We start from the raw sequence: 25,477 nt of genomic DNA, 5'->3' as shown, positions 1-25,477 counted from the left end.
CCGTAGCACTAGACCTTTACAAAAACTTCATTTCTGTTCTATGATTCTACGGTATCATTGACTTATAAATCAAGATGTAAACCTGCATTTTATGACTTGAAGGGGGAGGGGGCGAGAAGTGGGGGAAGAGCAGTGTTTCTGAAATTTTGCAGTGAATGCAGGTTCTAAAAAATGATCAGAACTCTGTAAAGTATTTTGCACTTCATCATTTAGGTTTATTGACACTTTGAGTGAAATTTCCACTCTTTCTATGATGGATTGTAGAAGTTTAGTTGGGGGTTGACAGTTCATCCATCATATCAGGCTGCCTAACCTTGCAGTAAATGAACAATAAAAGTCCATTATTTGTATTGAGAATTTTTGAGGAGATGCTTTAAGATTGCAATTTGTCCTTTGAAAATAACATTTGATGTTTTTTCTTGTTTGCATCTGTGTTTTATTGTTCTACTGGCTTTTTATTTTTTGCACAAAAAGAGAAAGCTGCTTATATTTCCCCAAATTCTAGCTTTTTGTACATGTCGGTTCTGATTTTTGCATTTTTAAATATGAACATTTAAAAATATTTTTGCTTTATTTAAAAAAAAAAATCACAAAAATAACTATTTGGAAATCCATCCTTATATGCTTGTATATATCAGGTTTTTTTAGCTCACAACCTAAAGTTCATTTCAAAGCAGCTTTTTGTCAGCCCTTTCCGTGCCATTTGGTTGTCTTATTCCTAGTGCTGCCATCGACAGCAAAGCTAACTTCAGACCAGTGTTACCATCAGAACGAGGATTCCCTCTGTTAAGTGGTCCGTCTTCAAAAACCGAAAAAGTGGAAAGTTTGGGTGCGCGGTGGTATCTTAGTTGTTTTGTGGATCCTATTGCAGATCAGCCGCTAGTTTGCACTGGGTAATTGGGTTGTGAGGAGTGGGTTTCCATGCTTCTTTCCAAGGCAGAGGTGTATAGAGGTGTGCAGAGAAGTATACGGTAGACATTCTTACATGGAAATGTGTCAGCAGCGTGGAATGCATGGTTGCTGCTGCTGAGCTTGTTTTTGCAGAAGCTTAGAGCTGATGAGAAGTAATTTAGTAAGTACTCAAAGAGTTGTGGCCTCGCCTAGTTGGAGTATGCAACATAAAGTTAATTGTTGAAGAGCTAAACTTTCAGCTCACAACTCTGGGGGCATTAGCCACGTTGGGGGCTGTTGCTTCCTCCCATCGACCTGTTTGCATGTCTGTGGTAACAGGGTAGTAAGTTGTAAAAGCTGAAAGGAATCTGAGCCATAATGCAGTCTTTTTACCAACTCATTACCACAATTGCTTTGATTATGACTTGAAACACCCCCAGGACCCCTCAGGCAGGAGAAGCTGTGCTGCACTTTTTCATTTCTGTGGCAAGATGTTAAATACCTCTAAAATCTGACCTTAGTTTTTCGTCAGTCTCTCTTGTTTTTCTTTTTTTCCTCCTTTTAGTAGATACTGTTTGAAATTCTGTGTTTATTTTCAGCCTCAACAGAGAAGTTGACCTCTTCTTGATTTCCCCATACTTTATTTCTGTTCTTGTAAATTGTTCTGGTAAACAGTACTGAGAGGATTTCAGAAAGGCTGAGGGAAAGCTTCGCCTAGGAGAGAGTTAGGATCAGACCTTTTTTCTGTTCTTTGGCTGGAGGGAACACAGGAAGATTAGCCTCTCAAGCCTAATGCTAACCTTTGGGACTTGCCACCCACCTCTTCCTCATCCTTCCTCACCCCGCCACCATTTTGCTTTGTCACTTTTTAGTACAAACCTTTTACTTCGTGAAAACTGATAATGCAAGTGCTGAAATAAATATTTCACTTCTTTCTAGATATTATCACTGTTCTTGCTCTTGGAAGGCCTTCTTGCTGACCTCTTGGCTAATTATCTGGTTGTATGATAGTGCCACTTAATTGTACTAGAGGTTGTTTGAAAATCGTGCAATTCAGAAGGCAATAGGCTGTTCTCTGTTTTTAGGTAAATGGACTAAGGACATAGATGGCCAGACTTAGTGATGAGCTTGTGCGAAATAGAAAAACGAAGCAGTTCCTAAAACGTAAGAGCATAGTAGTAATTGACATATACCTGATTCATCTGTCCTTCCACCTGTAAATTATTTGAAATTACTCTCATATGACCAAAAAAAAAAAACCCCTAGCAGAGTATTAAGTCATGCTCGTAACAGATCAGCCTGATGTCTCTCTGTAGGTGCATCGTAAATGTATCGCTCGTGAACCTGTAATGCATTTTGAGTCATATCCTTAAAAAAATGCTTAATGCTCTAAATAGGGTTTTTTCCAGGTGTTCAGCAAAAATAAACATTTAAAATGTCACCTTGTGTGCGGTGCTTAGTCTTTCAGAAGTTGGGGGGATGTGCTTTTTTCAGAGCACATATTCTTTCTGTTGATTTTTTCTTTTATTATTCCTGTGATTTACCACAAAGTAAATCTTTTAGCATTAAGTTTATTTATCGTTATTTTAGCTTTCAAAGATTGAAGATTTTCAAAGCATGAAACAGTTGCATGGAATCATTATATGAAATTATTACCAAGTACTTTTAGTGCAAGTTGACTTGATTTCAGTCTTACGAAGATAATGGCCAAAAATAAATTTAATTAGCCTGCAAAAGTGCATTTCCCTAGTAAAGAGCTAGGGTTTGTCACTGCTGATTTTAATGAGACATCTGGCTAATATCAGTTAGTAGATGCTGCTAGGAAAATATTCCATTAATTGTATTCTAAGTTGATCACTGTGTGAGCTTTTGAGATAAAATATAATGGTGATTACCCTCAGTGTAGAAATCAATTGACAAACTTTCTCTTTTGTTTGCGAGCGTTTCCCCTGTGAGTCCATCAAGGTTGATCTTTCCTAGCTGAATAACAATATCCCCCGGGAGGAAAATGGCAGTATCTCTTCATTGCTCCCAGGAGATCTTGTCAAAGAGCAGGGGATGTGTATAAAAAGTGGGAGGGAGGAAGGGGGTGAAAGAAGGATAATGAACCAGAGGACGTGACTGATGTATTAAAACCTTTAGGAGGAAAAAGGAAGTTGAGTTGATTGGAGAAAATTATTTTGACTAAGGAAAAACCTTTGCTTGTTAAAATCTTCCTAAGTGTTAGACAGTTTCATTTCTTAATGTTTAATCTTCCACTTGGACGCCAACAACAAGTATTAGTATGTAAGTCTTTAATTTCAACCTTAGGTGAGAAACTACATTTTTTTTTAAACTAAAAGTTGGAAATCTGGCTTTGGGTACCACGGTTAAACGCACCTCAAATGCCCGATTTCTGTTTAAAGGAAAGGCTATCGTGTTACAAAGCAGGATTTGTCCTTCTGATCTGTTTAGTTACTGGTAGCCTCCTCTACAGTGATCTCCAGATTCTTAGTCTTTTTAAAACACAAAATTGTTGGGTTTTAATAGGGAGGGGTTTCTTTTCCCTGTGATAAAAATGCAGCAACTCTGCCGTGTGGATGACAAACATTCCATCTCCATGCTTGGATAAACTCCATCAAAAGCACATTATCTCCCACTTCTGTGGCCAGCTGTCTAATTGTATTTGTTGTAGCCACTCACTGTTGGAACATGATACTAGTGAAGAGCAAGAATGATAAATTACTCACTGTAGGTGATAGCGATGATGATAATTTTTAATTTCCTTGTTCCTAAGTGAATTGGTAAGGTTGCCTTTATGAGTTCTCATAAGGAGTCGAGCAGTCTCATTTGTTTTATCCTGTTAAAATGCTGCACGTACAGCCAGCCATTTTCTTCAGAAAAAAGCCTTAGCATTCAGATATGTTTGAATTAAAGCTTAGACTCCTCTTCCCGTTTCAGCTAAGTGCTCTGAGTGCAAGAATACAAATAATATGTAGTAATATTCATCTATTACATATGTTAAAGCTCTTAATATATTTGGTACGTGTTACATGAATGAATGGGGAAAAAATAGGCTTAAAATAATTTATCTGGGGGGGGAGAAACATATGTTGATGACAAGTGAATCTTACTGGGAGGACGTGCTTCATTTACAGTTTTTTCGTATGTCTGCATGAACACCTTAGAACCCCTCAGTGATGGATGAAGACTGTAAGCTATTTTTCATGAACTCTTCATCAAAACCTGGGTTTGACAAAATCAGGTAGAAGTTAGTGGCTGCTATTGTAATTTCAGGAATATTTTATTTGTAGTTGAGTGAACTCTTTGCTGACCTTTATACGATGATGCTTTGCAGTGTCCGTAATGTACATCTATTCCTAAATATTTCCTTAGTTCTTTATGTAATCTTCTTAGTTCCCTGGGTAAATATGGAGACTTTGTTCTGGGATTGGAGGTTTTGTCCTCATATCTCTGCTCTTCTCCTGGCAATTTATTTGAGAACAGGAAGCAGTGTTTCCTAATACTTGACATCCTTTGAGGCTGGAGCATGTGTCAGGCTAGAGTTGCAGTTTTTTATTACCAGTTTAGAAGTCATTATTTTTGTTTTCCTCTTTAATGGTATTCAAGAGACTGGCACTTGAAAGATTCTTCCAGAGAAGGCTTAAGTTCGTGCTGATTAGTCGTTCATGAAGTTGTAAATGAGCTGTCAAAGGTGGAGCAAAAAGATGAGGAAAACTGCAATGGAAGAAATAACTGTTACTGTTATGCTTAAAAAACCAACCAACCAAAAAACAACAACAAAAAACCAACACAAAAAAAAAAAAAAAAACCAAAACAAGGCAGTAGTTGTAAAACATCATCTAGAATTTATGGGGCTGTTACTTGCTTGTTCCTTTTCTTTAGTTTGACTTCTTGTAAAAAAGATGCCACCTTTAATAAAAATCTGGCCAGCCCTGTATTCCAATTTAATATGCTTGTGTCTCTGATTGCTTCTACTATGCCACTTGTAAGTGATTTTTTTGTCCTTATATTTTGCTGCTTAGCTGCATGCGTTAAATTTTACGGCAAGGGAAGACTTAATCTTCCTTCAAGCTCTAAACATTGGAAATGTCTGTCTTTGTAGTGTTGAATATTTAACGGAAGTTTGTGATTGACTGTTATAGCTACTGCAATTTGTAGTAGTGTTCAAAAGTGAAATGAAAGGAAAATGTGTTGAACTGCACTCTCACAGAATTGTTTCACTGAAATGTACTGAAATATAAAAGATATGTATTGTGTATTTCAGCATAAAACCACCAACAAGTAATGAATTAAAAAAAAATTAAGATGTAAGGGAAGATACAAATTCCCCAAAAGAACATGGTAACCCAAACCACAATTTTATAGCTAGTTTTGTATTATCAGGTATTTCAACTTTAATTTGTGTAGGTTTTTAGACTTGTGAGATTTTGTTTTTAAATGTACAGGACCAGTGATTGTAGATAAAATCGTAGAAAGCATTATCTGCATGTACTTCACTGCTGAATTTTTTTTATTTTTTTTTTTTCCCCCAAGGCATTAATGTTGGGTACCAGATAATTTCTGTGGTGGTGCAAGGCTTACACCAATATACCTTAAGGGCGTGGGTGGGAAGGGTGTTTTCATTTAGGGTTTTTTACCACTTGCATTTTAGAGTATTGAAATAGGCTTCCGTAATGCAGTCAGATTTTAGTTATTCATAGGTCTTTGAAGGAAGGCTTCCTTCTCCTTCATGTAGAAGCAGAAGGCATAATGTTTTATGTAAAACTTTTCACAAAACATTGAAAGGAGAAATAACTAGAGCTCTGTTGTAGCTTTGAATCCTCCAATACTTTGCCAGTGACATAGAATCACAGTCATTTAGGTTGGAAAAGACCTTTAAGGTCATTGAGCCCAACCGTAAACCTAACACTGCCAAGTCCACCGCTAAACCATGTCCTCAAGTGTTACATCTGCAGGTCTTTTAAATACCTCCAGGGATGGTGACTTAACCACTTCCCTGGGCAGCCTGTTCCAATGCTTGAAAACCCTTTCGGTGAAGAAATTTTTCCTGATATCCAGTCTAGACCTCCCCTGGCGCAACTTGAGGCTGTTCCCTCTTGTCCTTTGGCTTGGGAGAAGAGACTGACGCCCACCCTGCTACACCCTCCTTTCAGGTAGTTGTAGAGAGGGATAAGGTCTCCCCTCAGCCTCCTTTTCTCCAGGCTGAACAGCCCCAGTTCCCTCAGCCGCTCCTCATAAGACTTGTGCTCTAGACCCTTCACCGGCTTCGTTGCCCTTCTTTGGACGCGCTCCAGCACCTCGATGTCTGTCTTGTAGCGAGGGGCCCAAAACCAAACACAGTATTCGAGGTGCGGCCTCACCGGGGCCGAGTACAAGGGGACGATCGCTGCCCTGCTCCTGCTGGCCACACTATTTCTGATCCAAGCCAGGATGCTGTTGGCCTTCTTGGCCACCTGGGCACACCACCGGCTCATGTTCAGCCAACTGTTGACCAACACCCCCAGGTCCTTTTCTGCCAGGCAGCTTTCCAGCCGCTCTTCCCCAAGCCCGTAGCGCTGCATGGGGTTGTTGTGACCCAAGTGCAGGACCCGGCACTTGGCCTTGTTGAACCTCACACAGTTGGCCTCGGCCCATCGATCCAGCCTGTCCAGATCCTTCTGTAGAGCCTTCCTACCCTCCAGCAGGTCAACGCTCCTGCCCAACTTGGTGTTGTCTGCAAATTTACTGAGGGTGCACTTGATCCCCTCATCTCGATTGTTGATAAAATTATTAAACAGAACTGGCCCCAGTGCTGAGCCCTGGGGAACACCACTTGTGACCGACCGCCAACCGGATTTAACTCCACAACTCTTTGGGCTTGGCCATCCAGCCGGTTTTTTACCCAGCTAAGAGTATGCCCGTCCAAGCCATTAGCAGCCAGTTTCTCTAGAAGAATGCTGTGGGAAATGGTGTGAAAGGCTGTACTGAAGCTTTTGACATGGCAAAGAAAACTTTCTGTATTAAAGATGCAGTGTCATTGACCAGTTTTTGGAAGAGTAAATGTTTTGCTGCTCCTAGAATAGCTGACTTCTTTGAACATGAGAAGATTTATAAAATTGAGCTGTAACAAAAAGAGCTATACTCTGGAATTAAAATGTTGTGGTAGGAATTAACATTTGTTCTTATTCTGTGCTAGATTAATAAAATCAGACCATCAAAGTAAGGCTATAATGGTTTATTCTTTGAATTCCTAGATTGCTTAAAGCAAACCTCGGGTGACTGTAAGCAGCTGTCAACTTGTGTCCTATGAAGAAATCATTAAATTGGGAGTAAAGAACAAGGTTGTTCTTTGACATAGGCCCACCTGCTCTTTAGACTAAGGTTTTCTAGATTAACTGTAAATTTGAGGCTTCCCTTTCCCTTGGGTTCTTTCCTTGCTTTCTTGCTTTCTACTAAAAGGTCTTAGAGCTACGCTGAGATCCTGCACGCCCTCCCTGTATTTTAGAATAGAAGTCCAACCTGTTCCTTTTGATAAAACTTTCAGCTGAATGATCAGTTTCATACACAGATGTATTGAAGTGGGTGGTATGACTTGTTAAAGGAAATTGAGAAAACAGCATCAATAGATAAGCTACTTACCAGTTTAAACTTTGAATGGTCCCAGGTGTATTTTAGCCTTGAAAGCCGTTATGACTGTCCCTACTGATTGCTTTTCTTGTTCTACAACTTTCTCTGGCGGGTGTTACGAAGGCCAGGTGTGCTCGTTTTAATGAGTCTGTAGGTATCTATGTAGCTCGCTTGGGATCCCTTAGGCCTAGGGCAGATCAATATGACAAAATGGCTCAAAAGCAGAAAGATCTCAAAAAGGCATCAGTATATTTAAACATTTAAACATAGCATGGTGTTTGGATGAGCATATAAATGTATATATGCTTTAGAGGACCATACAGAACAACCCTTTTCTTGAGAAGAGCTGGTGAATTTAATAATTCCTATAATGCATCTGTTCAGAAATAAAACTGATTTTACTTCATTAAAGTAATGTATAATTCGGATAAATTGAGTGCCTTTTAAAGTGCTATGTTATTGGCAGGGGAACACATGCAGTCTAGCACAAGAAATCTTCCACGTGAAATCAAGAGGAGGAAAGGAAGAAGGTAGTTAATTTAGGCTGGAGTTACCAGCAGGCTTTAGGATAGACTTGACCTTTTGTTTATTACCTAGGTGTAGGCAAATAACCGTACTTCTGTTGAATAGCAACTTTAAATTTTTGGTTTGGTTTCTTGTTTTACTGGGTAAGCCACAGGCTGTGTGCATCAAAGTGGGATATATTTAATCTGTGCATTTTTGCTTTCTGTATTTTCTCAAGTGTAATTGGCTTGTAAAATAGCTGCCGGAGTGAATATTAAAACAAATTTTGCAGCTGGTCAGTAACTACTGGGTTTGGTATTAGACTTTTTGTTTTCCCAAAGGTTTAAAATACGAGGGGAGAGATTTCTATCTGGAGATTAAACGCAGTGTTGGTAAATGATGGCAGGTTGCCTGAAAATGTTTATTAAAAACAAATTACACAGTGGCAACCAATTTCACAAAGAAAAATCTTCAAACAAAGTGTGTGTGTGGTTGGTTTTTTTAGTTGGCTCAAAACCAGTTTCAAATGCTATTAATAAAAGATACTCATTAGATTTCTAAATTGCAATATGTGCTCTTACAGTTATTTTTCAAAACATCATTCAAACTCTCTCCTGTATGTATTTAACTTTAAGCAAGTAATTTCCATGTAGCTATGCAGGACAGGGGTTGCCTGTTGACGTAGCTCATCAGAGAGTGTGTGTGTTAGTTTTGGGGTGCCCCCCCCGCCCAGTTTTAACTAACTAAAGTTTGAGGAATTTTGGGGAACGCCTGATCTTATCCTTATGGACTTGAGGAATATACCTTGTTAGAATATTTTTCTGTATTTTTTTTTTTCTTTTGGCTCAAATTATTCCAGTGTCAATATTAAAGGTCACATAGCCATTTTAAAATGTAACAAAAAGAATTTAATGGATCAATGTAGAACTCTTGTTCTCTGTAATCTGTTGAACTCTTGAACTCTGTAATCCCTGGAGCTCTGCATAAGGTGGTCTTTGTGATGTGTGATAATTACTGTTACTACCTCTTGATTTAGATAGTCAAAGTCACCATTTCAGGTCCTTTCAGTTAGGGAAACCATTGGTACTGTAAGGAATTTGGTGTTTTATTTATCCTTGTCATTTATGGAAGGTGTACAAATCCTCTTTCCCTGAGCACAGGAGGCATCAAATAGCAGGGGACAAATTCTTTGCTTGTAACTGTAGTTTCGTTTCAGCTAAAAAAATGCTAATCTCAGGGTAGCATGTAGGGTGTTTCTGTTACTTCTTGCTACCAAGTGTATAGATAATTGCATCCACCTTAGCTATGGTATGTCTGCTTGGAGCTTTTAGCTTTCTGGTCCAAAATGTAGCTTGATTGTCTCATTTTCTCTGGAAGCCAATTTTTTTTTTCCTCACAACTCTTAATGTATTTTTGTTGTCGCAACCTTGTTTTCCTTTCTCCACTAATCATATCCTAGGTCTTATTTGTAAGCATATCAACAGTATTGACCTGATGATTGAAAAATATTTTTATGGCTTAGTAGATCTCTGACTAATGTCCAGAAAACATTGTGCATCAATAGAAGTAGTCTGATGGGTCAATAAAACTTTGTCAAAATCTTCTCAATCTTTACTCAAAAAGGCGTATTAGAGGCAAGGCTGTAATTCACTTGGGAATGAGATTCTCAGCATTGAGTGATAGGACTTTATTTAAGAGATGGAAGAGTCACTGCTTCCAACATCTGGTGCTCATTTGTTGCAAAGGTTCCTCAGTGTCTCCTTGGTTCATTTTTTTTTTTTTTTTCCCAAGAATATTTGCCGACATCGGAATTTGGAACTTTCCAGGCTTATCTGGAGTGCCCTTAGGTTGAAGAGCTAACACAAGTGCATTAACATAGACTTACTTGCTTTAAGACATTATATTCACCACCATGTTGGTGAAATCTGTTCTGGATTTAGACTACAAAGGAAAAATACCAGAATGGTTTAGCTACTATTCAGATTACATACTTCATAATGATAAAGCCCTATGCCATACAGTTTGTTACCTTGGTTTTGTAAGCATGTTTGACTTTTTTTTTTTTTCCTCCACAATCTATCTCCGAGTCAATACGAAGGGCTTGCTACAGAACTTGTCCTTTTTAACTATTCAGAACAACCAGTTTCTTAGAGTAGGAGAAAAACACTGGTGCCATGAGAGGAAGGTTATAATCAGTTGTTTGCAGTAAGTTTTCACGCAGCAGGCTTGCTGTCATTGAATTGGTACATATCTTATTTGAATGTACTATATAGCTGGCGTGCGGAGAATGCCTTCCTGCTCTCACAGGGATAGTGAGTCCCCGGCTGCTGTAGTTGGAGTTACTGAAAAGCCTATTCTGGATCATTTCTTCAGGCTGACATGTAATAGAAAAGCATAACTGCCTTGGGCCCATGGTCTGATTTGCTTTAGCCTTTTTGTAGGAGACACTAGAAAGCAAATAAAGGTGAGCATGGACAGGATTTCAGAGGTGGATGGTCTTTTATTAGCATCTTCCTGTTCTTTATTTGAATTCTTTGATTTTCTGGGACTCTCACAAGGCACTTTTGTCAAAAAAGCAGGGCAGTATTAAAAGACTGTGTATCTAATAGTGTGGGTATACTGTTCTGTGTGCAGACATTTTGTATTGCTTTTCCTCTTCAAGCTGGATAAAAAGTCCCCCTAATGAATTATGTACTGAAAAGAGAGGCTCTTTTTGACGTTAGGAGTGGGATGGCAGGAGGGACAGAAGAAGTGTTCCGAGGAATCCTATGGAGAGTTACTGTTAGAAACTATTAACTGCTGGAAAGGTCCACGTGAAGCATTTGCAAACCTTTTTCCTTACCTGTGTGTGTAGTAGAGGAGGAAAAATATTTCCTGCCTGCTTATGCTCTGCCTCTGTTCCCAGGGAGCTTTTGTGGAAAATACTGTTAAGCTACACAAAGAGCGAACATGTCTTGCAGAATCCCTTGTACCGTGGGTGTATTCAGTGAGGGTCGTTGGAGCCGTAGAGGACAAGGACTGAATTTTATGTTTGTGGGTTTGCACATCTGAAAGGCGCTTTTCTCATATGTAATTCTAATTGCAGTTAGGGTGTGTGGGTTATTTTGGAAACTGAGACTAAAATTTGGTGTGTAATAAAATGTCGTTACAGCGGGCTGAATATTCTCAAGTAGAATGAAGGTGCGATGACAGCTTATTTTTTTTACTTAGGATTCTAGCATGCCTGAAAGCATAAATCTAAGCTTGTTCCTCTTAGTAAAGGCTTGAAAAGGAGTAGAAATCCCAATAGATGTATATATTAACGATTGACTTTTTCTTGAGTGTTGCTATTATTCCTTTATCATATTTGCGTTTTCCTCTTTTTTTTTTTTTATAGGCAGTTGCTGGTTATTTTGACATATTTTTTGAGAAGAACTGTCACAACAAGGTGAGTATTTGAGGTTATGCATTTTAAAAATGCCTTTGAGAGATGAGGGTGGTTTTGTATTTTATTCTGCCTCAAGGTGTTTGGCAGTGAGTCTATTTTGCTGTAGCAAACACTTCACGTGCATGTGTGTTTGGTAATTGATTGATGTGGTGTGATATCAAAAACGTTGTTCTTAATCAAACTCTTGAACTCTTCCATTGCAGGTCTTGTTTTCAACTGGTCCCCAGTGTACCAAAACACACTGGAAGCAGACAGTTTTTCTCCTGGAGAAACCAATTCCTGTAGAAGCAGGTATATTTAAATTCAGTTGTGGTGCAACAATGGTTGTGTTACGCTGCTGTTATCATTAAATTTAAATCTAAAATATGTTAAAAATGACGTAAGTGTTAAAAAGAATTAGTAAGGAAATCTTTCAGCTGCTGCTGAAGAGATTTTTTTTCTCTCAGCAAAGCACTGGGAAATATCTGTCTATACAAAATTCACGTTAAAAATACATATAAATGTCTGCATAGGTATATTGTGAGCAGGCATATGTCTTACACTTGCATAGATCCATACTGTAATTTTGATGAGAAAACTTCTGTATCAAAGCATTTCTGACACAGAAAAATACAAGACCAGAACATTGCTAATACCATTGTCTAAATTTCAACATTACTAATGTTCTTAAGTATCATATTTGTCAAGCGATTGCATAAGATTTTTTTTGTAGCACTCCTGAACTACGCTGTATTTGTTAAATGAATCATGAATATATGTGTGGGTGTTATACCTGGCACTATGGGATTACTCTGTAAATTGAAACAGTTTCAAAGAACTTGCAGCCATGAACTTGATCCATTGAAGTATGGAAGGTGTTATTTTGATACACTGTAAATTTTTATTAAATGGGCAAGTACTGTACGATGTTTCACCTTGAATTTGATGCAAGTAAAAAGGCTTTTGTTGTCATCAGGGATAACCCAAAATTCACATGATAAATTATTGAAGTAAGGTTTTGAAGACTAAAGTGATGCTTGTTAGTGGTTTTAATTAGCTCTATTTGGTAAGCCTTGAAAATACATTTCTATGCAAGTAGTCAAATATTCCTTGCTTTATAGCACAGAAATATGTCCGTGATCATTACAGGATAGTCATGCAAGAGCATAGACATACAACAGGTCAAGAATTATAAGTCTTGCCCTCTTATTCCTGTAGAATTGCACTTTCTTTCAGACTCTCCTAGTCGTCTTATAATCAAAGGAAATAAAGTAGTTAAATTTTTATGCTGTTATATGATTTTTTTATTTTTGTCCACTTAACCACTAGATATTTACTCACCACTGTTGAACTCTCACCCAGTGGTGAATTAGTTGCCTGTGAGGGCCATTTTTCTTTACAGACTAATGGGACCAAGGGAGGAACCTCAGAATGGGGCTCTTTTCTGCTGGTTGGTTAATAAACTCATGGTAATATATGGCCCCGGTCTGAACAGTTTATAAATAGATCAGACGTATTGGGGGAAAGCATACAAAAGCTTAATGTGAATGCTGCAAAAAAACCCTGAGGTCAAGAAGCTTAGAGATGCTATAGAGAAGTATTGATGTAGATGGAATATTGTCTCTCTTAACAGACCTAATTAGGAATGTACAATGGTGAAGGCAGCATCTGCACTCAATTAAACTGCTTTTAGAGTTGCCTTTTCCAGCTATCAGCCATGACAACTTTTTACCAGGAACCTTTCCTGAAGGCACTGTGGTCTATGTTATCTGACAAATCATTTCTCTCTTTCATGCTTTGACTTTATATTCTTAAATAATTTTTATTTGCATATTCTTAGGTCCTGTCACTTCTTGGTGTGCACATATGCATTGGTGCATTTGTACTTGGCTCGTGTTCTGTTCAGTTTCTCTTTCTAGTCAAGGCTGGCTAAGGTCTCCTTGCTGCAACTCATTAAATTTCAATGTCATAGGGTGTGAAGTGCAACTTTAAGTGCAATGACATTTGTTAGAATATGCACATTATTTAATATTACATAGATCATTTGACATTTATCAAATCTGTAAAATTACTGGGAGGTGTGCCTGGCTCCAGAATTCTAGTCTGGGTGCCGTGACTTTCTGAAGACAACTGCAGAAACAATGTGCTTTGAAGCAGTGAACACAACCTAGTTGACCTTGAAGATCACTTTTGCCATAACTCCTTCCTTTCTCTTTCTTAGCTGATGTTTCTTAAAATTATTCCCGTAACAAATCGTTATAGCTGTTTCTCTTTCCTTTCTACCCATTTCCTTCTTTTCGTAATTATTTAAGTTCCCCTTTCCCATCTTTTTACCCGTTCTGTCTGGTTTTATATCTTATATAAAATTACCACTTTAATCTAGGATTCTCTGCCTGTTATTTCTAGTGTTAGAGAAGGCTCTGAGAGAAACTCTTGATGTAATTTCCTTTTCCTTTGTAATCCCAGTCTTAATTCCTGTGGGGTATTTGTTTTTCATTGATGACATAAGCCCATCAAGGCAGAACGTGTTTCCTGATACATACATAGGAATTTTTCTTTATTTAGGTGATTTTTTTGGAAAAACCATTCTCCCTGACTTTGATCCTTCTCCTTCATTGTTCAAAAATCATTTTTTTTTCCTCAAGATGTGTTACTATAAGTACAGATTTCCTTATTTTCCATTTTTTCATATTGTTTTTTTTTTCCTTTGTAAGAATAGTGACTTGAATATTCATCTTGGTAATTTGTGGTTAACCATGTTTTTTGATTTCTTCAGTCTTTTGCTTACCATTTTACCAGCTAAACAAACTGCTCAAACTTCTGCAGTATGTGTAAAGTTGCACTTTCAGCTGTTCTCATCTGTCACTTGTTAATGGATTAGCACTGCTTGTTATAGTTTTACCATGCGTTGTTTCTGCATGGCATGTTGAACTGAGCTCCTCTCCAAGCGTACTTAGCTTTCGGGGAAACTTTTTGTCTTCAGATGGAATTTTCTCAATGCAAGTTAACTGAAGAAAAAAGTGACTATATTAGATTAAACACATTTGCATCATTTGAAGGCTTCAGTCCATCCCTGTGTTTACCAATGTTCTTCAATCCTCTGTAGAAATTCTTACAATAAGAAATGTATATATGGCCTTGGGAGACACAGCAAAGACGACCCACTTGTGACTAAATGTATTCATAGAATCATTTAGGCTGGAAAAGACTCTTAAGATCGAGTCCAGCCGTAAACCTAACACTGCCAAGTCCACCGCTAAACCATGTCCCTAAGTGCTCCACGTTTACACATCTTTTAAATGCCTCCAGGGATGGTGACTTAACCGCTTCCCTGGGCAGCCTGTTCCAATGCTTGAAAACCCTTTCGGTGAATAATTTTTTCCTAATATCCAATCTAGACCTCCCCTGGCGCAACTCGAGGCCGTTTCCTCTTGTCCTTTGGCTTGGGAGAAGAGACCGACACCCACCCTGCTACACCCTCCTTTCAGGTAGTTGTAGAGAGCGATAAGGTCTCCCCTCAGCCTCCTTTTCTCCAGGCTGAACAACCCCAGTTCCCTCAGCCGCTCCTCATAAGACTTGTGCTCTAGACCCTTCACCGGCTTCGTTGCCCTTCTTTGGACGCGCTCCAGCACCTCGATGTCTGTCTTGTAGCGAGGGGCCCAAAACCGAACACAGTATTCGAGATGCGGCCTCACTGGGGCCGAGTACAGGGTGACGATCACTGCTCTAGACCTGCTGGCCACACTATTTCTGATCCAAGCTGGGATGCTGTTGGCCTTCTTGGCCACCTGGGCACACTGCCGGCTCATGTTCAGCCAACATTGGACCAACACCCCAGGTCCTTTTCTGCCAGGCAGCTTTCCAGCCGCTCTTCCCCAAGCCCGTAGCGCTGCATGGGGTTGTTGTGACCCAAGTGCAGGACCCGGCACTTGGCCTTGTTGAACCTCACACAGTTGGCCTCGGCCCATCAATCCAGCCTGTCCAGATCCTTCTGTAGAGCCTTCCTACCCTCCAGCAGGTCAACGCTTCTGCCCAGCTTGGTGTTGTCTGCAACACTGTTTGAGTCAGGACAAGCTCTTTTCTTAGTAAATATTGGAAAATAAATAGAAGTAATACGATTTGAGTCTTGCAATAATCTGACCAGTGTACCTGTGGTAGCATTTGCTTCCTGTATTTCAATAGGTAGTGAAAGAGGAATTTGGTGGTATAAAATGCATTTAAAATGATTTCTTGTTTTGAAAGCATCTTTCAGACAGGGCAGTGCATTTTTTTTCCCCAGTAAAGAAAAATGGTTCCCTCAGATTTCTAATTCTGAGTAAAATAGTAAGGCTGACTTAAAGTCTCTATCAGATGCTTTATAGCTTTTGGGGATATGCCTGAAGTGGTTATAAAGCACTGATTGTATTTGGATTTGCTCTGTGAAAGAGGTTGAGTTTACAGATATCTGAACCTGTTGGGTATTTTACAGGAAAAGGCTCCTTTATGCCATGGCAAAATTGTTTTGTTCTGCAGTGTGAACTAGCTAATTTTCTCAGCTGCTTGATGCCAGGTTATTTGTTGCAAAAATAGATCTATTTTCTCAACCATAAAAAAGACTGAATGTTTTGATCTCTATTCTAACGATAACAGAATCAAGCCACTACAAGCCAAAGAATGGAGCTTGCAGCTAATGCTCCCTCCTTTGCCATTCCTGCCGCAGCCTGCGCTGGGTGTGCAATGTTTGCAAATTCTCTAGGATGAAACGGGAGACGTTTAATCTAGGTCCAAAGATCTGGAGAGTGAGGCAATAAAAGTTACACCTAATTAATACTTCTGATTTACCACTGAATTTCAGCTTGATACCTAACTATGGTAGACAGCTTTGTATATAGTTTTAATGGATAGTTTCTGTTGATTTGGTTTAGATTTAATGGGTGAGTGGGGGATAGTCTCTTACTACTCACGTATTCTGAAAAGCTAGTTTTCCTCCTCACAGACTGTGACGAGAGAATTGAAGCTGATGTACAATGAAGTAAAATAAAATAGTGCCAGCGTGTTGGATATGCTTTAACTGCTTAGCAAGCAGTAAAATTAAAGAAACTGGAGAAAGAAGCCAGATGATGTTTTATTGCCAGAAAAGCTGGGTTTTCTCAGACAAAAGAGTATTGTATTGTAGACTCCCTATAGAGTACAAGGCTTCACTTAGCAGCCCTTTCAATAGCTCAAAAATGTCTTTATTTTGAAAATTGAAATTGAGGTGCCAAAACAGTATCTTTTTCTTAGTAATGGTCCAAACATAAGTCTTTTCCTTTTGTTGTTTGTTGAAATATTGCTGCTAAGTTTCATTAACAAAAAACTATATACAGAATATCCTTCTCATTTGGCTGTCTCAAGCATTTACTAAATAAATAAAATGCTTAGAAAAAATATTTTAAAGGGCCCACAGAATTTTTTCAGTAACAGTGCATTAAGTTAAAACCTAGATCTGTATGCAAGCAAATTCTATTAGCAATAAAACAGCATATTGTCAGCATTTTGTGTTCTTGATATTGCCTTGCAGTGGAAATAAAACCTTGATTTGTTTTTCTGTGGTGCTAAAAGGGGCTAGCACAGCAAAACTGAAGTACAACTCACATGACTAAGCCCCTGTAAAATCCTTGATTATCTTGAACTCCCCAGTTTCCATAATTGGGTAGCTGTTTGTAAATTTACAAACTGAAAAATGTTAATTTCTCTACCGAGAGCGCTTCGTTAAAAGTAGGAAAACAATGCTGGCACAATTAATCTGTCTGAATGTTTTGATCTTACACTGAAATACTTCAATATTGTGCATCCCAGTTGGATCATTTGGTTCCTAACTGAGATTTTAGTGTCTGTTTTGCCTGTCTACAGCTGCAACATGGTGTCTATAGAATGCTGACACTTGTTTACTTACAAGTGATACCTCCCAAAATTATGCTCGCTTTTAAAATCTAGTAATTGTTAAAACTTGATTTTTGAGGTCACGCTAAATTTTGCATACGTCACGCTGTATCTTTTGAAATCTGCAGTTTAAAATCATCCTGCTGACTTTTCAGAAACATTTCTAAGTATGTATTTCAGGCACTAAAATGAGAGAATCTCTTCTCATGGCTTTTTATCTCTTTGAAAGATAATAGAAGTTCTGTACCTAGACAGGACATCTTGGATGGGCTTCTTGTGCCGTTCTGTGTACCCCCGTCTGAAAGTTCTGCAACTGCAAGGCATTATGGTTCATACAGCAGCAACAATCTGGTTTTCTCAGAATTTTGTCACAACTGCTGAGAGAGAAAGACTGGGACAAGGCTATACAGTTTAGGATCTCCGCTACAAAAAGTAGTGAATTAAGACTAGTTCTAGGTGAGTGAGTTTGACTACTGCAGCTATACATTTTGGAGGACTATGTGTCTGGTCTTCACCGTTCCCTGTGGCAGCCATTTCTGGTACCTGAGCAATCTTGGGAATCTCGGTCACTTGCAGCGTGTGCACGTTGTCTTGGGCAGCCGTACAAGGCTGTCTTACCTCACCCAACTGGCTGCGTAGACTTCTTTGCAGCAGCCCAGTTCATGGTTCGTCCTGGGGAGTTGAAACATGCCTATTTGGTACAAAAACTCTTCAGAGAATATACTCAGAGCATGAAAGGAAAAGACAGAACCTCAACAGAGTTTCAGAAGAGGGCGAACAGTGGTCTAACCGAAGGAGTTGGCGAACAGTTGCTTAGTTTATGGAAGTAGCCAGCCGGTGGAAGAAGGATGTCGCAGATCAGATGGATAATACCGAAAGGCAGTGATTACTGCTCAGTACAGAAACTGCTCATTGGTTCTCGTTGGGTTGGGGGCTCAGTAAGAGAAGCGGCCAAATGGGAAGGTGACGGTCTGCGTACAGCTGCAGGTGCCTGCAGTTTAAGAAGAGGAATGAGAGGATAAGGGATAAGTTATTGAGTTTAAGGGAAATGCTCTTGGTCCCACCACGAATTATTTCTGTCTTTCATTGTTCTTTTTCATTTTCAGAAGACAGATCGTTCATGGAAACTACTTTCTAGCCAACTCTTCCCAAGTAATGCTTTTGAGACTTGCTTTCTTTCAGTTGCATGCTAGACCTCAGTGTTGCATAAGATAGTGGGTTCAGTTAGTCTAAACTGATGTGGAAAACTAGATAATGTTTAAATTGTCAGCCTCAAGCAAGGACAACCTTATCGTGAAGAGTGGTGTCAAAGCTTAACTGTTATATAACTGAAGGCACGTACGACTACCACTTAGAAGCTTGTGGCTGTTGCTGTTTAGGGGATTTGCGGAGATAGTTCTCACCAGCAGTTTGGTAGTTAAAGTTTAGCCTAAATCCACTGCAGTTTTCTAGCAGCTGTCTTTGAAATAATGCCAGTGAGATCTCTTGTAAGGTTCTTACATTTTAATGGGGGTCAGAATAAAGAATGCTTTGAGTGCCATGTTCTTGTCTCACTGTTAGCTTCATAAAGCTCTTCCACAGGAAGAAAAGAAGGAAACCTGAAAGATCTTGATTGCTGGCTACCTTCAGGACCTTTTTCAATCTTTTTCATAATCAAAGAGGGAGGGGACACTAAGTTGCATCCTGTAGATACAACTTCTACAGGAGACTGCGTGGAATCTTTGGGGTGAGTCAAATTGTTTCAGATTAGTCAAGTTACAGACTGAAAAAATACGGTTTGTTGGGCCTAAACACGCTTAGTGATAGGGCTCTTGCACTGAGAGGTACCTTCGCTCACAAACTGCAGGCTTGCCCAAGGTATGATTGTATTGCACAAACATAAGTGAAAAATATGATTGCTTACAGTTTTCACCGATGGTAAAAGTCAGAACCAAAATAAACTATTTTGAGTGTTCAGAGCACATGTATAGGGTGTACTGTAGAGCATGTAGTCAGACATGTATTATTTGACAGTGGGTCAGTATGGACCTAGGGATGCTTTTTTTCTTGTGCTAGCAAGCTTGTGCAGCACTTCTGCTGAATTCTTTCGTGGTTTTTTTTTTTTTTTTTTTGGCGACAAATTTCAGGGCTCCCCAAAGGATAATAAAAATGCGGGAAGGGGATCATAATAGATTCAGTTTTGTCCTAATCAAACTGCAATGGCACTGTGTGCTTTACTTGCGTTCAGCTGAGCATGATAAGAGCAAGGTGATGCAGCTGAGTCCCAGAGACGGCTTCCTCCAGGCAGCTCATAGGACAGCAGAACGGTGAAAAAACATCAGTCATTTTCTATCTACATGACATTGATTAATTGTTCAGAACTGCCTTTCTGTTAGTTGGTCGCACTGCTGTTGTTTGCTTCAGCCCTTAGAAAAGACTGTTTAGAAAGGCAGATTTAATATGGTTACTGCATAAGAAATAGCTGAGAAAAATTAAGTGCTTCCTTTCATTAATGGCCTTTACAAACAGAATCTCAGGGTTCTGTTCTATGAAGTTGGATGCGATCTATTATATTATATTTAGTTTTTTATTTCATTTATTGTATTGCTTTGTTTAAATATTTTGAAGGGTAAGATTGCCGCATGGATTGATTTAAATAGTGGAATTTTAATTGTCTTAGAGGCTCTTTAGTCTTAACATTTTTTAAAACGTTCAGTATTATATGATGTTAAAATATATCAAATAATTCATTTTGCAGCAATTCTGAAAACATGTGTGTTCACACTAGGTTAAACTTCCTAGCTGGAGAGAAGCTATAATGCCCTTTTTTCCTTTACCTTGTCCTTCTACCAGGCAAATCTGTCTCTGCTTAAGTAATCTGTGAAACTGTTTTCACAATTCTTTGCAAATTGCATTGCATTGTGTCAGTCATTTGTGTCCTAATAATAAAGCTGCACGGGAATTGAAGTGAAATTCCCAGCTAACTGTTAAATTAACAAAATGTGCGAAATTATCAAAGAATACAGTTTTTTGATGTTTTGTATAGTATTTGTACCGCAGTCATTCTTGTTGAAAAGCTTTCTGTGATGTTTATACTGGAGCCTTTGACAAGATGTCCTGCATTTATTATTTATAACGTGGACCTTGTGTCAGTTTACTGTTTGTGGATGTAACCAAGAATTGTGCCAAATGAAGACTGCTAAAAATCTTACTGAATTTGAAACTGGTTTAATTTTTGGATTGCTGTTCGGTTTCATTTTTGCAATAAGAATATTGAAAATTTCAGCTTTTTAATGGAGCATGGCTTTTAAAATCACAGTAAGTAATGAACAGCTGGGAAATACTTTGGATCCAGTGAGATGGGAAAGTAGTAACAGGGGATGTGGCTGCTGTGAGGGATGAAGAGTACAAATGGAAGAGTAGCAGAGAACTTACTGGTACAGATCGAGATCATGCCTTCCTGTAATGTGTTCAGTAGAATCATCTCTTACATGTAGTTCTTGTGTTTTAAAATGATGGTATAAAGTGGCTCAGCAATAGGCTTCCTAAATATTTACAGATCTAACTTAAATTGCAGGTCTTACTAAGGACTGAAAATAAATTAAGATTAGTTTTTCTGGTAACTGCAAGCAGCAATCTTCACAAAAGCATAGCGAAATTAAGAGATAACCCACTCAGTAAGATCATTAAAAACAAGACTAAAAAGCCTGTATAGGTAGCATTTCCCTGCAGTATGAGGTAACATCAGTATTTGTGGATTATTTTTTTTCCTTCAGCTATTAGAATATTCACTGAGTGTATAGTTCCTAAAGATAAAAAGAATGCTATGCGTATGTTGGTCATCAAGCCAGAGCCAGGCTATCGGAACAGAATTTGTAATTGTAGAACTTCTGCAATGACATATAAGTTGCATAGGAGTTTCAGCTGTAGCTGACCTTCTGAGTATCTGACTGAAGGCTACCAAAGAAGATATCCTGATTCTTATAGTCCCCCAATGTGTTGTAGAAGGTGAAGGTCCTCTGACCTCAAAATTAGTCTCTTGCTGGGGCACTTAATTTCAGATACCTTGCTTGAAAATGTTAATGCTGTTGGCTTAAAGTTTTATTTTATTTTTTCTAACATAAATATGGTGTTATTTAAAAACTCCATATGTTGTCAGATTTAAAAATTAAATAGGCATTCTGCCTCTCTGCAGTCCATGCCTTTAAATAAAATATAAAATACTAACCTGAAGGTATTTGCGTTCAGCTCCTGGGTTGTATCTTGAGCTATTTTAAAATTATCATTTAGCTATTTTTGTATGTGACAAATCTGAAATCGCTCCTGTGTTAATCTAAGTTTGAATCAACCTCTGATGCACAATGTACTATTAGTATTTATGAAGTTGAAAAAACCTACAAATGTAGTCATTTATACTTAAAGGGATGTTGATACCTTCTGACTTCAGGCCTTTAGTCTAGACACCAAAATCGGGAAGCCTTTCTTCACATATACATTTCTTAAAATTGCTGTGTATATAAATATTTCAAGCATGGAGATGTTTAAAAAGTAATCTTTTTGTACATGTGTAACATTATATATTCAGTCATGTATGTCCATATCAGCAAAGAAATTTGCATTTACAAATAAGCTTGCAGGTTGCTTCCACTTCCTTACTTTTTGATTATTGTTTTTTTTCTCTCTTTCTGTGAAACTAAAGATTTGAGGCTAAATTCTTCAAGCACTAGATTGACAGCCACACTAATGTTCTGGAAATTTATTAACCTCTCTCCAGTATTTAGTGGGGACAATGTAGGCCAAATGTCAGTTGTATACGATTTTGGGAAATTTATGAAACTCTTTGCTCTGCAGAGATCTGAGGATTTTCGTTTTGGTACCCCCCTGGTACCAGTCAGGTACGCAAGTGCATATTGTGTGTGGGGGGGGTGGAGGTTGGGGGAACCAGATGAAAGCTAATAAAAAAACTAAATTTTCTTTAATGTCCTCCTGTACTACCTTCTCAGTAAATTTGTGCTTAATACTCAACAATATTGATATTGTTAATTACAGTAGCTCCATAAGTATCTGGAAATCAAGAACCTTGTTGAAAGCTTGGTCTCTCAAAACTGCTTTTTAAATAAAGCTTTCAAGTAAGCAAATAGTAGACCCTATGACTAGTTGAAATTAGCTATGGATTTCGGTTTGTGTGACTTCTTCATGATGGGTACAAACTTCTAAGTCTTGTCTTGAATTTATATAGCATGAATCGGTTCCTGGTGCTCTTAATATCTGTAAAATCTAGTTTGCCGCTATCTTTTTATTATAAGGATCATAAATGCGGGAGACAAAAGAAGTTCAGAACGGCCGTGCCTATAGAGAAATGGACTCATTGTTCCTTCGTTTAGTCCTGTGTAGAGTTTCAGGATGTTGCGGAGCTATAAAGGCTTTTTACATCCTATCCATTGAGTATGTTTGCATGACAATAAAATGGACTGTTATATCATGAAATTGGACTTGCAGATCCACAAATAATCTCTTGTCTTGTGTGTGAAAAGTAAAACTTCTCTTAGTATACACAAGTTTCTTAGCTGGCACAGCAGGTTTAATTTTTCTCCTCGTTTATTTCAGAATCTGACAGTGTTTTTACAAGCTGGAACAGACCTTTGAATTATGTAAGGAATAAATATGGAAAAACTTGATGAGCTGTGCGACTGTAGCTGCTTTTGGGATGGAACAGGGCTTGATCAGTGCAGGCTAGGACAAAATGTTCAACAGAAACACCGAGGCCTGGAATTTCTCTAGGAGGAGAGCTTTTACTTAAATTTAGTAACACCAAAAGCGAGGGTTGTGCCTCTCTGCCTTGGGGAGAGGTCTCAGCTCTTTCCTTCTGTGTCAAAGCGTTCTCTCTGGTTTTAGGAGAAGCCCATACATGCCAAGTAGGTATGGTCAAGGAAGCCTGATAGTTTGTAAGACGAAGTATTACCTAATCAGAGTTTAAAGGAAATGCAGTGCAAATACAAATCACGTGGCATATGAAGTAGGAGGTTCTGTGGTTACTTGGTTTTAATCAAAGTTGATAGTAGTGATGCGTTTAAATTAGGGAGCTCAGCAAAGGAATAATGCAATATTAAATTCTATGGACTAGCGATTATTTTGCTTTTTTTATACTTTTGTGTTACTGCTAATTTTGCTCCTTACTTCACGGACAGAAATCTATGTTCAAGAATTTAAAGATGTAGTATATCATTTCATGACAATATTGATATTTTAAACTGGGTTGGGGATGGGGGGGGGAATAGTACAACGGCACTTTGCACCTGTCCAACTGAGACTTGTATGTGCCTGGAAATGCTAGGTACTGATGTGCCGGTCCGGCTCAATCAGATACAGAGAGAGGTTAATGCATCCAAGGAATACAGTGTTTTTCCTCAATCACAAGTTAAATAATTGGCATATCAGCTCTCTGGGTGAGTTATCTGAGAAGTAAAGCATCAGACATAACTCAGCAACTCACTAAGTAGAACTGCGGTCAGTTTGACTTAACGTTTGTTGTCAAGACCATTGCTTAGAGCTTTGAAAACATAAAGGAAACTTTTGTAAATTTGTTTAATTCTGATGAATTGGGAACAGCTTCTCATGCAACATAAGGATATGTGATGCATCTTTGCTATTCCTGTGCACGATTGAGTAATCTAAGCATAGTAATTTCCTTTTTACTTTTGCAGGAGAGGCCCTGAGAGGAAAGATAACAGTCCGCAAAAACAGAAAGGATCCACGGTCCCTCTTTATAACCCTATCAGTGAAGGACACACAGCAGACCTACAGCCTGCAGTGAAAATTCTGTGCATATAACTTTGGGAAATGTCAAATTTAAATGTTATATTTTAACTGTTGATAACTGTTTCTAAATACCCAAAAATGGTAAACTCTTGAATTTTTTATATGTATATGCCCACACAAGAATATGAAGAGTTCACCTAGAATTGAGAGAGTACTGTTTGGATGCTTTTGCACTGGGATGTGGAGACTGAAGACAAAATCAGATTCTGCTGTGTTCCACATGACGTGCGGACGGCAAGAAAGATGGTTTTGGGTTACGTGAGACTGGTGGCTGAAAAAATCAGATTAAAGTCTTGCTGTGAGGAACAATAAATATGAACTCTCAATATTGTTTTGTTCTCCAACTGGCAAAATCCTTGTGCAATTTTTTTGGGGGTTGGGGGGGAAGAAGTTAAATCATGTGCCAGTGCACCTCAGCAGTAGCTGGAAAATCCCAGCTGGAATAAGTTTGGAATTCCAACTGCAGGATTGCAGCAACAAAGACTTTATTTTTATTACATTTCTATAATAAAAAAGTTGTACCACATTTTAGTTACATTTATCTAAATAAATGAACCGAGTATGTTATATAATGCAGTTGCCTGTTTCCTTGTTTTCTATGTAATTGAAAATTCTTCTATCTATCCAGTGATGGCTCATTTATTTGTGGCTACAGTTTTTTCTGTACTAGCCTATTGGAACCTAGGTGGATGGAAATGTATATTTTTGCAGCTTTAGGAAAAACAGTGTGAACAAATAGCAGCGGTTGCGATGGTGGATTTGGTTTGGCTGCTTACAGACGCAGACCATGAACAAGGATTGGTGTGTGTGTTGTGATGTTTAAACACTGTAAACTGCAATAGAGTTAGAACTAAGCGTAACACCGTGCAGTTTATGTGCTTGTACTGTACATGTATATTTGTGTTGAAAGTGGTTTCAAAAATCGTTGCAAGATGCAAAGACGGCAGTGTTTTGCTAGTGATCTCTGAACTGCTGTTAAAATAATGTTAGGACCTTTTTTAGAGGACTAAGACAAGAAGGAAATTCTTTCCCTTGGAATCTGCTCAGCAGCGTTCAGGTAGCTGTATATTGTATAATGGGATGAAATACTTACTCTTTTGCCTGTAACTAAAGAAGAGTGTTACCAGTGGTAATGCCAATTTGGCAGAAAAGTGGAAACTTGTATTCCAAAAGCTGAAATTCTCCTGCAGCGCAGCACTTTGTTTCATGCAGTGAAGCGGGCATTGAATAGGAAGTGGCAATTGCTACAGTGCTATGATATTTTCAACTGAAAACAGACTTGTGGATTTGTATTTTATCTTACGCTGCTTTTATCCTCTCTTGTGGAAACCTGTGGCTTAGTAATTTGCATCCAAATAATTTCCTTGG

The 25,477-nt window shown here is 38.5% G+C and overlaps 1 protein-coding gene across 3 annotated transcripts in view; it reads left to right on the top strand.

The window, feature by feature from the left end:
- PRMT3 (protein arginine methyltransferase 3) overlaps positions 1-24,676 on the top strand; it is a 68,363-nt gene extending 43,687 nt beyond the window's left edge. For all 3 annotated transcript variants that reach the window (XM_030039269.2, XM_030039268.2, XM_041129166.1), the window contains 3 exons: positions 11,381-11,431; positions 11,635-11,722; positions 23,995-24,676. In XM_030039269.2, the coding sequence (XP_029895129.1) occupies positions 11,381-11,431; positions 11,635-11,722; positions 23,995-24,104 (249 nt within the window). In that variant the 3' untranslated portion in view covers positions 24,105-24,676. The remainder of the gene's footprint in view (positions 1-11,380; positions 11,432-11,634; positions 11,723-23,994) is intronic.
- The last annotated feature ends 801 nt before the right edge of the window (positions 24,677-25,477 follow it).

Source organism: Aquila chrysaetos, chromosome 16 (assembly GCF_900496995.4).
Source record: "Aquila chrysaetos chrysaetos chromosome 16, bAquChr1.4, whole genome shotgun sequence".
Lineage (NCBI taxonomy): Eukaryota > Metazoa > Chordata > Aves > Accipitriformes > Accipitridae > Aquila > Aquila chrysaetos.
Note: the sequence above shows the minus strand (reverse complement) of the source record. Positions and strands in the feature narration are given on the sequence as shown.